Source organism: Corythoichthys intestinalis, chromosome 10, assembly GCF_030265065.1.
Source record: "Corythoichthys intestinalis isolate RoL2023-P3 chromosome 10, ASM3026506v1, whole genome shotgun sequence".
In the NCBI taxonomy this organism is placed as follows: Eukaryota; Metazoa; Chordata; class Actinopteri; order Syngnathiformes; family Syngnathidae; genus Corythoichthys; species Corythoichthys intestinalis.
In genome coordinates, this window is record NC_080404.1 from 8006286 (window position 1) to 8020684 (window position 14399).

At 39.1% G+C, this 14399-nt stretch overlaps 1 protein-coding gene across 2 annotated transcripts in view; it reads left to right on the plus strand.

Annotated features, from left to right (window-relative positions):
- Positions 1–3227: 3227 nt before the first annotated feature.
- LOC130922813 (peroxisomal N(1)-acetyl-spermine/spermidine oxidase-like) overlaps positions 3228–14399 on the plus strand; it is a 29031-nt gene continuing 17859 nt past the window's right edge. Inside the window, exon 1 of one of the 2 annotated variants that reach the window (XM_057847946.1) lies at positions 3228–3438. In XM_057847946.1, the coding sequence (XP_057703929.1) occupies positions 3282–3438 (157 nt within the window). In that variant the 5' untranslated portion in view covers positions 3228–3281. The other variant, XM_057847947.1, reaches the window with a different exon arrangement.

Genomic DNA, 14399 nt, shown 5'->3' on the forward strand with positions numbered 1-14399 from the left:
GGTTTGTTTTTTTATGTTTCCCTACTTTCAGTGGATTTATTTCATTTGTTGTGTTGTCATTATACCAGGGTTGCCGCGGGTCCTTGAATAGGCTTTAAATGTCTTCAATCCCAAATCCGGATAATCGAGGTATTACCGGTAAATTGTCTTAAATTTAATGGAAAATTGCAGTAGGTACTAAATTTCCAGAATTCGTTTAATGTCAGGGTTGCTACCAAAATCAACAGGAAATGTCAAATGCCCCAAACTTGTTCCCTGGCATTGGCTTCCACTGATAGCGACAGACGTCCAGTCGTTCATTTGCTGCCACCCTCCCACATCAAATGGATTAGACGTCTACTAGTTATAAACACATTTCAATTTACATCAGAAGGACTAAAAGAGCATGTATTCCCTGACCTACAGATCGATACTTGTTGTATCGCCATATTGTGAGATCATCATCGTGAGCATTGTATCGCACATCGTATCGTGATGTATCCAGAGGCCTGCAAAAAGACTTTTTCGTTAGAGACGGTGGGGGTCTAGGCCGTCAAGTCGCACGAGAAGAGAAAAACACCAGTTACAGTGAAATAAAATGTTTTGTTTTTTTTCTTCACCAGAAATTGTTGCGACATGCTTGGGTCTCAAAAATGTCTTGGGTGTCAAAAAATTAAATTTGACATAAGACTGTTTAAGAACCCTGGATACATTCTTATGAATGCATTCTGTGCGTTGTTTAAACTTTATTGAAACAATCGTTTCATTGGCACCGAAGACCCATATCAATACTACGTATTTAATATCCATAACTTCGCTGCAGGGGTGAAAGTGGGCCGGAACGCTGTTCTGGTAAAATATTCGGGGCTTGAACGGTGCTTTGAACCTAGTACAAAATCCTTTGATTGATTATAATTTGATGGAGATGAGGCCAAAATACTAAGGATTGCCTTATTTGTAAAACCGATTCGAAAACAAAAGATGCTTTCAATTTTTATTTTAACAGGCGGCAACGCGCGACGTAAAGTACATAGCAGCTTACGCACCTACATTTACCTTACGTAATAAGATTTTTATTGCCGTACTATTCAACATTTATTCTCGTGGTAATGGCTCGACTTTTTTTTGCTTGTAGTATTCCCACAAGAATAAAAGATGTACACTTCCGGCCAAAAATATTGGCACCCCTGCAATTCTGTCAGATAATGCTCAATTTCTCCCATAAAATGATTCCAATTACAAATGCTTTGGCAGTAATATCTTCATTGATTTTGTTTCCAAGGAAAAACCACATAAGAAAATGGAAAAAAAAATATATATAATTTCACATAAAACTCCCAAAATGGGCCGGACAAAAGTATTTGCACTCTTTCAAATATCATGTGATTCTTCTCTAATTTGTGTAGTTAACAGCATCTGTTACTTACCTCTGACGCATAACAGGTGGTGGGAATAACTAAATCCCACTTGCAGCCAGTTAAAATGGATTAAAGTTGACTCAACCTCTGTCCTGTGTCCACGAGTGTACCACGTTGAGCATGGAGAGAAGAAAAGACCAAAGAACTGTCTGAAGACTCGAGAAGCAAAATTGTGAGGATGCATGGGCAATCTCAAGGCTACAAGTCCATCTCCTGAATGTTCCTGTGTCTACCGTGCGCAGTCTCATCAATAAGTGTAAAGCCTATTGCACTGTGGCTAACCTGCCTAGATGTGGACCGAAAAGAAAAATTGCCGTAAGATTTCAACGAAAGATTGTGCGGATGGTGGACAAAGAACCTCGACTAACATCAAAAACAGGTTCAAGCTGCCATGCAGTCCGAGGGTACAACAGTGTCAACCCATACTATTCGTCAGCGTCTGAATGAAAAGGGATTCTATGGTAGGATACCAAGGAAGACCCCACTTCTGACCCAGAGACATGTAAAAACCCGGCTGGAGTTTGCCAAAAACTTACCTGAGAAAGCCAAAAACATTTTGGATGAATGTTCTCTGGTCAGATGAGACGAGCTTTTTGGGAAAAGGCATCAACATAGAGTTTAGAGGAACAAAAACAACGCCTTCAATAAAAATAACACAGTCAAACATGGTGGAGATTGCCGGATGTTTTGGGGTTGCTTTACTGCCTCTGGCACTGAACTGCTTGACCGTGTGCATGGCATTATGAAGACTACCAACAAATTTTGCAGCGTAATGTAGGACCCAGTGTGAGAAAGCTGAGTCTCCCTCAGAGGTCATGGGTCTTTCAGCAGGGCAATGACCCAGAACACACTAGAAAATGGTTTGAGAGAAAACACTGGAGACTTCTAAAGTGAGTCCAGACCTGAATCCCATAGAACACCTGTGGAGAGATCTGAAAATGGCCCCCTTCAAATCTCAGAGACCTTGAGCAGTTGACCAAAGAAAAATGGTCTAAAATTCCAGCAGAGCATTGTAAGAAGCTCATTGATGGATACCGAAGGAGTTATTCGCAATTATTTTGTCTAAAGGTTGTGCTACCAAGTATTAGGCTGAGGGTGCCAATACTTTTCTCCAGCCCATTTTTGGAGTTTTGTGTAGAATGATAATTATTTTTTTTTACATTCTTTATTTATTTTGCTTGCAATGTAAAAAAAAAAAAAAAAGATATTACTACCGAAGCATTTGTTATTGCAATCATTTTCTGGGAGAAATTGAGCATTTTCTGACAGAATTGCAGGGGTGCTAATACTTTTGTCCAGCACTGTATGTAACGCAGTAGCCTAATAATGCATGTGTAAAACCAATTTGTGTGTGTGTATTATGGGTGTAAGTATGCCAAAACCAGTTTTCTTTGCATTTCCTTCGTTTTAGGTTTGACTCCCCCCAAAACAAAAAAATGGTTAAAAACTGGCGACCTTAATGTCAGGGTGTTTTCCGGCAAGAAATTTTTGCCACTTTCACCCTTGTTTTGCTTACAGTGTTCCACGATTGACATTGTGTTTTTTTTTCCGGAATAACAAAGATGGCTAAAAATACCCATGATGATATGTAGGCGTGGTCACGTTCACCTCTCCTCCAATAGAATCGTTGTTCCGCGTTTTGTGTTTCCTTTTAAAATTCAGTTGCTCATTGCTTTTTTTTTTCTTTTTTTTTTTTTTTTTAAACTATTTTATTGAACAGTTGTATCAAATATATATTTATACAACGATGATGTACTATGCTTCAGTCGAATATAGCCTTCAAGCTTTAATTTGAAACTCACCAAATTGACACCCGGTGTTAAAGCCGTTACACGGAAGCAGACCAGTGTACAGTTGTTTTGCGGTTGGTCCGACTCCACAAGTATGAGTTCCACGGGCTTTGAGGCAAGAATAGTCATCATAGGATGCGGTATATCGGGGATAGCAGCGGCAAACAGACTCCTTAAAGTAGGATTTAAGCATGTGCGGATACTCGAAGCTACCGGGAGAAGCGGAGGGAGGATCAAAACTGGAAAATTGGGCAAGTTAAACTGCAAACCAGCCTTATTATTTAAGTCACACGCGGTAAAGTACATGGAGTTCTTTTCGATCAGATTTCTTTTTTTTTTCCCCCTCTCTCCCCAAAACGCATCATGTAATACATCAATTTAAAGCGCTTTTCATGCCATTCACAGAACTAAAAACCTATTTTAAATAGTCCCAAAATATTACCGTTAATTAAAGGTGGAGCCCTTAGGAAAATGTTCTGAACTTCATCGCTTAACTAATAATGGTAGTATATGGTAAGTACAAAAAGGGTTAAATCAAAAATCATTGATAGTACACTGCAAATTTATAACGTCCTAAACAGATTATATATTAAATCTAGTCAAATTTCTCCATCTTGTTTTGAGTGTTACAGACAGTAAATATCACTATTTGTTCTTATTAAACCCCATACATCTAAAAGTTGGTCATTTTTCACCTAAATCAAGAAAAATCTGCTTTCACGTAATCTTTTGAACAATATATTCATGAATTAAGAACATTTCTAAAAAGCTTTTTTTTTTTCTATTATTATTTTATTTTTATTTGTATTTTTTGTAAAGATTAAGTATTCTACTACAACCCCTAGCAAAAAGTGAATCACCAGTCTCGGACGAGCACTCACTCAGACATTTTATTATGTAGAACAAACTGGGATAAAATGCTGGAAAAAATAAAGAGTTGCATTTTGAAGTAATTCATTAGCATTCAGAAACACTAAAAGAAATGAATTAAAAAACATTGTGGTGGTCAGTAAATGTTACTTTTATAGAGAAGGTGCAGGGAAATATAGAAACACTTTATTCTGAGGAAAGATATATGGAATCATGAGAAATAAAGAAATAACAATCAAAACACATATGTAGTATTCAGTTGCACCACCCCTGTATGGAGGACCAGGAGTGCAAAAATTCAATAAATAAATACACGATTAAATAAATATTTAAAAGTGTCAATAAAATGCTTTTATTTCAATATTTATTTATTTATTTCAATTTTTATTTATTTATTTCATCGTTTATTTATTTCAATTTTTATTTATTTATTTCATCATTTATTTATTTATTTCAACATTTATTTATTTCACTTTTTATTTATTTCATTCTTGCACTCTTGTTCCCCGTGTGGCCGCATGAAATAATTTTATCTGTCATTGGCTCATCAAACCCGGTGGGCGGGCGTGAACTAGGCGGGGTTTGAGTTGATCGAGTAATAAGCGATTGCTTCGTCCCATTTCTTCCCAACGTGGCGGCATTTTCTGAGATTTTGCATGAGCTCTCTTGGGACGTTAGATTTCTCAGAACAAATTGAAGCAGGACATTTGGACCCTGAGTACGTGTCCTACAAAACACAGCAATCAATTAACGTTATTGGCATCATCTCGGCTCTGTCAGATCAAGATGTTGATCGAGTGTTCGATAGTTTAGAACTGCGGTCAAGCCAGCCTCCACTCGTAAAAACGAAGTCAAACCAGCCGCCCCTCATTTGGATTATTGTTTGCATTATGTGCATTACGGTAATGCAATGCGCTGGCTTCAGAATGCAAAGAGGTGGCTTCAGAGCGCAAGTCCCTTTATTAAATATATGGGGAAAAAACGGTGACCTATTCGACAACAGGTCCACTTTAGAGAGACACTGGAGCACCCCTAGACCCAAACTAAATCATTATCATGTAAAAATGATGTCGGAGTTCAGAGTAAAACTACTTAGAAAACTGCTAGTTATTTCTGTCATTTAGCTTTATTTCAAAACTTGATTAAAAAAATAAATAAAAAATAAAATCTGGTAAATATCCAAGGACCGTTCCACTTCTGAGTTATACTAGAGTTTCTCGTATGCAGACATCAGCCCGTTTAAAGGCGCTGGCCCGCGCGTTGTAGAAGCCACAGACTGGACTCCACCATGGGCTGCTGGTGGAGTTCTCCTCAGAGTGTCCTCGATTAAATTTGCTGCTTCTCTGAGCAGCGCCAGGCACATTTTGGACATATGTATGTTTTGCTTGGACAACACGCGAAATGCGTCAAAGCCCACTACCGCTACGCTGACCACGCTCGTGACGCTACTAATCTTCATCGTCTTTGTGATTTTGAGGGAGCAATTATTTTTCAGATTGTACGGATCTACACTGCCACCTTATGTTGTTGTCACCTATGTCATCACGACCACCTGAGCCGCCATCTTTCGTGTATCTCAGTGACCTGGACTACATCCGCCCCGGTCACGTTTGTTTTGTTGACAATTTTGCGGGTAAGCAGCCACGCGAATGTCACATCAAAATGGGAAAAAGCCAGAAGAACGACAAGACTCCTTATGTGGAGAAGTTTGAAAAGGAAGCGAGAGATCGATATTTGTCAGTTATGGTGCCTCTGCTGTGGTCTGGAGACCAAAGATGGCATGGTTGCGTGTGATAATGAGATCTGCCCCATTATTATTTAACCTGTGTTGGTCTACACCGCATGAAACAGATAAAGACATGTGTTGGTTCTGCTCTCTGTGCTCCACTTAAGTTAGTGGTGGTTGGTAGTTTGTGATTTGTTTTAACTGACAATTTGGCAACATTAAAAGTACCTGGCCAAAGTAGTTAACTGTCGTCCTTTGTATAAACATTATTATGCGTGTGTGTGTGTATATATATATATATAATACAGTATTGACACATGCTGTACTTACAAAGAATAGGATTCAAGATGACTTAATATGTTTTATTAAATACAATCAAGTCACAACAAAATACAAAATATCAATAACAGCTAAGTTTGAAAGGCTGAAACGGTTAGCATAATAAATGTTATAACAGTACAAACTACACAACAGTTGGGCAAAGGTTTGTAAGGGCACCGCATACATAAACAATCTTATCCAACAATGTGCAATCTTCGCCGTCACATGGCAGAACCAAGTTAATAGGTATAGTTCCTGTTGGATCTTATACTTCTGGCAAAGATTACCAATTACCCGTTCAACATGGATCCTCAAATGTGCTATCTTCCTAGTCTCCTCCACATCTCTACCAGCTGACAGCGACCTTTTGTGAACGTAGGGAGTTTGACCTCTGCACATAACATACCCACATGTTCTTGAATATCAAAACCTCTGTCAGTCAAGACAATGTCCCCGGGCAAAAGGTTATTAAAAAAAAGCACTGTTCAAGGTGATATGTTTGTCACTTGTGTGACCACCCCAACCTTTTGATATCAAACAAATTCCCCCCTTTCGTGTGATTCCAGTTAGGTATTTCATGGTGTAGTTATGCTTGTAACTAGAAAACATTTGCGCATGCGCCTTAAGATTTGATGGTTTCTCTGTAAAAATTTTAAAAAACTCAATAATCACTGCAACTCTGCGTCTGAAGAACTCAACAAACTCGTGAGGCACTGTTTTATAGAGTGTTTCTCTGTTGGGCCAAACAATTGCTCGTCTCAAGTTAGCATGTAAAAAGGGCACCATGCCACTGAACACTCAATACACAGTCTTACGGGAAACATGGAATATGTGTGCAATGTGTAGTGTAGGCAGGTCCAAACGCAGGCGCATGAAGGTCAGAAGGAGGGCGCTGACGGCTCCTCCTTTAGCTCACCAACGTCTTCCTCCATCCTCAATTTTTCACGCCTACTTCGCCTAGAAGAGTGGTCCACGTTGGTGGGCTGAACACATGTGTGTCCCAGGCGTAAGTATGGTGCCCAGTCAGGGTCTGCCTCACTTATTTCATATGCTGGTTTTCCTGAAATTATAAAAGTCGTATCAGTCATACAACAGGCTAACATTAGTAACTTAAAATGGATTTTAAAGCTTTGTAGTGAGTCTAAACTGGTGGGACCTGCCCTCATGTGGCACTGATTTGTATGCAACAGACTTTTTATTTATTTATTTATTTATTTTAAGTTTAACTGATCATTAGGCATAACAAACAAGCAGAAGATTCTTCTGGTGATTTAGTAGATCTGTAGTCTCCTCCACAGTGTGCTTGGTCAAGCATATCAGTAGCCTAAGCGGGAGGTAAATATCGCATTTTTTTCTAACACATCTCCCATACTTATAATCATTCATTGTGTGCTGTTACATCTTCATTACTACCCTTACTTTGTTACCTTTGAACTGTTTTTTTGTGTACTAGTACCATACGATGAACGCCTGTTGCTTATGCACAGTTAGCCAGTAGGGCTACAGTTAGCCTCTCTTAGACACTAGCGTGGTTAGCCAAAGTAAACAACACAACCACACGCCATAAGCGTTTGAATGCAGTCAGTATCAGTATCCGAAGAACATTAACACTTCCAGTTACTTACCTTTATGGAAATGTAGGGAACAGACCGACATGTTTTCAGTTGATGAATAAAAAGTGATGGCCTTTCTTCTCACCGCTGCAACCATTCGAAGCCTCTTGGTCAACTTCTCTTCCAGGCGGGAATGCTAAAAAAAAACCCTATCCCATCCTTTTTGCATTCGTTTCTATCATGGGACCTAGAATGGCAGTCTTTCACACAACACGAGTGTACCATTTTCAACGATTACCACGCAGAATGGATGCCTAGCAAAGGATCACGTCGCGGGCTTGTTGTTGTTCTGCAATACACGAAAACCCACAATGCATTGCGCCAGAAACGTCACGAGACAAGAACCGTCTCAGGCGTCAATCTATTATCTGAGATCGACTAGTTAAGACTTGCTTTGCTGAGCAACCAATCAGACGTTAGAAACTTTGACGAGCAAACGTGACAGATAAAATTATTTCATGGATGCACCTCCAGAGGAACAAGAGTGCAAGAATGAAATAAATAAAAAGTGAAATAAATAAAAGTTGAAATAAATAAATAAATGATGAAATAAAAAATAAATAAAAAAGTGAAATTAATAAATAAAAACTGAAATAAATAAATAAAAATTGAAATAAATAAAAGTTGAAATAAATGAATAAAAATTGAAATAAATAAAAATCGAAATAAAATTTGAAATAAATAAATATAAATTGAAATAAATAAAAATCGAAATAAATAAATATATATAAATTGAAATAAATAAATACAAATTGAAATAGATATTGAAAAAAATAAATAAATATTGAAATAAAAGCATTTTAATGAAACTTTTAATTATTTATTTAATTGTGTATTTATTTAGCGAATTTTTGCACTCCTGGTCCTCCATACCCCTGGCTTTTATGACCACGTGCAGTCTCTGAGGCATGGACTTGATGAGTATTCTTCATCAATTTGGTCCCATCTCTCTTTGATTGCAGTTGACAGATCATCCTTGCAGGTCGGAGCCTTGCTGTGGACTATTTTTTTTTTTTTTTTTTTTCAATTTCCACCACAGGTTTTCAATAGGGTTTACATCTGGGCTATATGCAAGCCATGACATTGACTGGATGAGTCTTTCTCTAAGGAATGTTTTACCAGTTTTAACTCTGCGGCATGACGCATTGTCATCTTGGAAAATGACAAACATATTTTCAATTGAAGGGATAAGAAAGTGTAAAATTTTAATGTAAATTTGTGCATTTTTTAAAAGATTTAACAACAGTGCCTTTGCCTGACATGCAGCCCCATATCATCAAGGACTGAGGGAATTGTGATGTTTTCTTCAGGCAGTCATCTTTGTAAATCTCACTGGAACTGCATCAAACAAAAGTTCCAGCATCATCACCTTGTCCGATGCAGATTCTGGACTCAGTCCTTGATTGCCTCTCCTAAGCCCATTGCAGTCTTGTTCTTTTCTGTTTAAGTGTCAATGATGGTTTCCTTTTAGCTTTCCTGTATGAAAAATGTCCTTTTGGCGATTTTGCACAGTTCTGCCACATACCTTGACCCCAGCTTCCTCCCATTTCTTCTTCATTTGTCTTGTTGTACATCTTCCAGGCATGAAAATCTCTCACCGTTCGGCGAAATTCGACGTTTTGAAGTCAAAAAGGGTGACCTACGTGAATTGTTTAGATCCGAGGAGAAAATTTTTTAGGGGGGGGGGGGTAGTCGGGAGTAGGCATGTGCCGGTTAACGGTTTCCCATGGTATGAAAATGTCGCAGTTTGTGTGTCAGTGACGCTATTCCAGCGAACCCACAAAAACAAACACTCGAAACACAAGGCGTACTTTTCTTCAATTTATTGAGCTCTCAAAGCGTGGTAACTGAAATATACAAAATGAATACATTTAAAACGTTGTACACAAGTATTTTTCCATGTGTGAGTAGCTTCAACAGATTAGCACCATGAAAAAGTTAGCCAAAAACAAAACACACATTTTCCTTTCAAATTCAATATTCAAACTAAAAACTTACAAAGACGAATGTTAGCCTAGGCTTAGCTGGGAGAGCGACTTCATTGAGGTTATAATCACAGCCGCTGAGTGAGAAACAAGTTTGAAGTGGGGAAAAATAATAGCGTCAAAGATTGCTAATTGCGACAGATGATCTTGCCCTAAGCACAAATTCACGTTCGCTGGACGAGGAGAGGTATCACTCTCAATATTTTTTTAGATGAATGCATTTGCCAGCATATTGAATTTGGTGAGTAATGGTTTTAATCGTTTCATATTTTGCGGTATAGCAATGTTACTGCCGTTCATTGCAGCTTGCGTCGAACACTGCCAGAGCTAGCCAAATCTCTGGTTAAAAAAAAAAAAAAAAAAAAAGCTCCCGTTAAGTTAGCGTCAAACTTGTGTATTTAACGTTAATATAAAACAGGGGTGTCCAAACTTTTTGCAAAGGGGGCCAGATTTTGTGTGGTAAAAATTTGGGGGGGTGGGCCGACCTTGGCTGACGTCCTTTATGTATTATCTATATCGAACAATATATTTAAGCAAATTTCAGCAAGCCATTCTGTGTGTCACATTTGCTTTATTATTTTTTTAATTAATAATTTCAACAATCCCGCAACTAACCTTTGTGGCATTCTCTTTCCACTGTCGGGCTCTTGCGAAATACTGCTGCTGTGAAATTAAACTAGCTTCAAGTTGCTTCAATTTCTCGCTACGTATCGTCACTGCAATCTTGTCGTACAGGTCACCGTGTCTTGTTTGGCAATATCGCCTCACATTGAATCCTTTAAAAACAGCAACTGCTTTTTTGCAAATGAGGCAGACCGTTGTTGCGTATTTTAGTGAAGAAACAGTCCAATTTCCACCTATCCTTGAACCGTCGGCCGTTGCAGTCATCTTTTTTGTTGTTGTTGTTGATTGTCGCCATTTTAGAAAATTGGGAGTAAAGGGCCACATGGGGTAATGTTGCTTAGAGTGCTGCTGCCTTTTCGTGGGTAAATGTGGAGCAGCATTTAGTGTGTAAGATACTTCATACGCTGGTAGCAGTTCTGCTGACGAATTTATAAAGTCTGTTTGTGGGCCAGATGTTATTGATTTTATGACAGATGCTGGGGGCCGGATGAAATTTGACCACGGGCCGCATTTGGCCCCCGGGCCGGACTTTGGACATGTCTGATATATAAGAAGAGACGCAAGCTTCTCTCTAATATCACTGTAATTGGTATTTCAGGGACGTGTAGCGCCTTTTTTTCAGTGCGACATTTGTGTACAGTGTTGAACACCTACGTAACTCGTTTAGCTAACTTCAAAGTAAACTTTGTTTCTAAATAAAACATGGCCAGCACAAGGTATATGTGTGTCTGTGTTTTTTGAGTTTTTTTATTACCTTTTCATTCCCTTAAAAAATATCTTTCGCCTGTATTACCCTCTCATACTTTTAACCATTGTTTTTTGTGGTAGCTTTAAAGCATTTGACCACATTAGTCACATAGCCTATTTAAACCATCCTTATTTGATATAACTACATTTGAATCTTTTTTTAGTACGTTCTACCTGTATGCATCTAAACAAAACAAGTTGACAGCACACGGTAGTACTTTGGGTGTCAAATTCGCCTCATATAGGATTTTTCGCTGATGTAGGACATTTTGGCAGAACGCCGGAACATATGTCCTCCACACCCTTCTCACCTTTTTAACCCCTGACCCATTTTCATGCCGGATCTTCTGTTTTCAAGACCTTTAGTTGTTTGTCGTGACGTTTGGATGGCTTCCTCAGTCTACCAGTACACCTAACTTCAAATACTTTGCCATGCTGTTTGTACTTGGTCCAGCTTTTTGTTACAGCTGACTGTGAACAGCCCACATCTTTGGCAACCATACGTGTAGCGTTACCCTCTTCAAGAAAATTGATAATCCTCTCCTTGGTCTCCAGAGACATCGCTCTTGTTGGAGCCATGATTCTTGTGAATCCACTTGTTCCAGCAGCCCTCCAAGGTGTGATAACGGCACTGTTTTTAACTGCTTACTAACGAGCATACTGTATCTAATCTGAGGCAGGGGCTCAATTAAGGAAAGGTAATTGACTGGGTGTATCTGTAATTTCTACTCAAAGTGAGTCCATATTTTTTTTCTTCACAGTGGAGTGATTCTATATTTCCCTGCACGTGCTCACTAAAAGTAATATTTACTGACCACCACAATGTTTTTATTCTTTTCTTTTAATGTTTCGGAATGCCAAAGAGTTGCACTTTTCATTCACAATTCATTATTTTTTCAAGCTTTTAATCTGAGTTTGTTTTACATAATAAAATGTCTGAGTGAGTGCTTGTCCGAGACTGGTGATTCCATACTTTTTTTCTAGGGGTTGTATATAGACAAGTTTCCAGAGCGAAATATGGGCGGCGCCATTTTGGAAAATATTTGCTCCGAACTTTCGGTTTAGAAAGAACAACATGAATAGGAAATGGGACATACTATGTCATTGTTTGGGTACGCCGCCATGTTGGTAACATGAATTACTTCCGGTCCAGCAGACTCATCGCAGATTGTAATTTGTGGTTGTGCTAAGATAATTCCTTCGTTGTATTTAAAAGAAAAAAATGGGTGTACAATGTTGTGTGACTGGGTGCAGCAGCGCCTCCCACAACGGAAAAGGGGTGAAGAAAACTGCACTCACTTTTCACTGATTTCCTGCATGGAGGACCATTAAAGGGGACTAAATATAGGCGTGACGGATGGCTTGAGCTGCGGCGGTTCGTCCGAAAAGCATATCTTTTCCCCATATTTCTGCTGGAATGAGAGCGTGTTCCCGTCATTTCTACTCTGGTAAGTTGAACAATTTATCCACTGTTTTGGTTTTAATACACGTTTTTATCGTTGCCTCGGTAGCAGTGCTCAATTTTTAAATCATAAGGTGCCGGATGACGAGAAATTATTTTGACAAAACGACATGACAAAATTACTCATAATGGTCAAAACTGTCGACTTCTTGCACCTCCCAAACTATAGTTTATGCCACCGGAGTTAGTCGGCTTTTGTCATTTCCCTGTCCCGGCTTCGGACAGCATAAACAAACCAGTAGGCGTGACAGCTAGCCGGCATGCTAACCTGAACCGAGTGATGTTTCAAAGTCTTTTTCTCAGCTTTCGAGCGAAAAATCACACAAAACTACCCGCGGATCATGTCACACGGCGGCAGGGTCGATTGTCTCCGCCGATCGGCAAGCTGCTCGGCGGCGAGCAAGTTACAGCTCGACATTCCCCTGCTGCGGGCAGGAGAGTTCGTTTGCGGGGAAGCAGCTGGACAATGACCGCCAGACAAACAAGCTTATGTTGAAGGAGCGTGTAGCTGCCACATGGTCAACATGAATATGATGTAAATTAATGCTTAACTACACAGCGAAGACTTAAACAGTGAGAGAGCGGCGTGCAGTTGTTATGTGCCGCGAACAAGGCAGGATGTGTCTGAGAAATTTTCTACATGTCTGTCCATGATCACATGTAAGTAAATAGTCCTTAAACAAAGTTTGTAGTGTTTACTTTGTAATCGCTGTATTCACAGCCATTTGAACACAAAGTTGCAATTTCTTATGGGGTGGAAAATTTGACAGAACACTGGGCACACGAAGAGGGGCAATAAGCCAAGTATAGTGGGGGGGTGCAAACAATTTGCCGGTCGAGTGGCTTTCTCGGTGGACAAGCAGCCACAAATTGCAAGCCACCTCCGTATTAAAATGTGTGCCATGATCCCAGTATTTGATATAATACAAAATATGATGTTTACTCACTTCCTCGTAAGTCCAATGTTCCCACAGTAGTAGGGCTTGTTTTGGCCAATCTCCGCTGTGAACGGGAACTTCCTGAAACCCAAAAAGGCTCAAATGCCTCTCCCTGGTGCAGCAACAATTTTCTGCAGCCTTTTGGCTGGCGTGATGCGAAAAATAAACGAATTAATCCGCAAAATCAGCTGAATCCGCAGTCCATCTGCATGCGATAAAGCAATGCTGTATTGTGAGATGCTGACCCGGGTGACGTCACATTTGCATTCGTCCTAAACCCCAGACTGGAGCCGGAAATCACTCATTTTGATGGGGCAGGATTAAAAAATTCATTATATAAAGTGATCGCTTCCACACACATCCAAGCTGTCCATTACATCCCAGAGCATAAAACACCGCATGAAATATGAAATAAACATGCTTTTTGGTGTCATACGCACTTTATGTTATTCAATTCGGAATATGCACTGACAATTTTTGGACAGTGTTGTAGACAAGAACTGGGACTGGCAAGTTGCAATAGATTTATTTCAAGCAATGCAACTTCTCCAATACAGTATTTGAACTGACAGTTTAAAATCTTTACATTAGCCCACACTCTAACGGGGGCAGCAAATATTATAATATCATAATTTATAAATAATAATATAGTACTATATAATTCCAAGATTACACTAAAACGTGTCTTTGTCAAAGCAATTTAAAAAAAAAAAATCACTGGCCTTAGGTAAATAGCCAGGCAGAATAATAAATATGTACTTTAAAAATTAGTTCTTGTATTTCCATTTTAAGTATTGCAACTTATCCTATACAATATTTGAACTGACAGTTTAAATATTTACATACATAGTCAATGAGGGCAGGTTGTCCAAATTGTTGCTCCATGCCTTTGGCTGCATGTGTGGGTCTACGTCGTCGATTAAAGT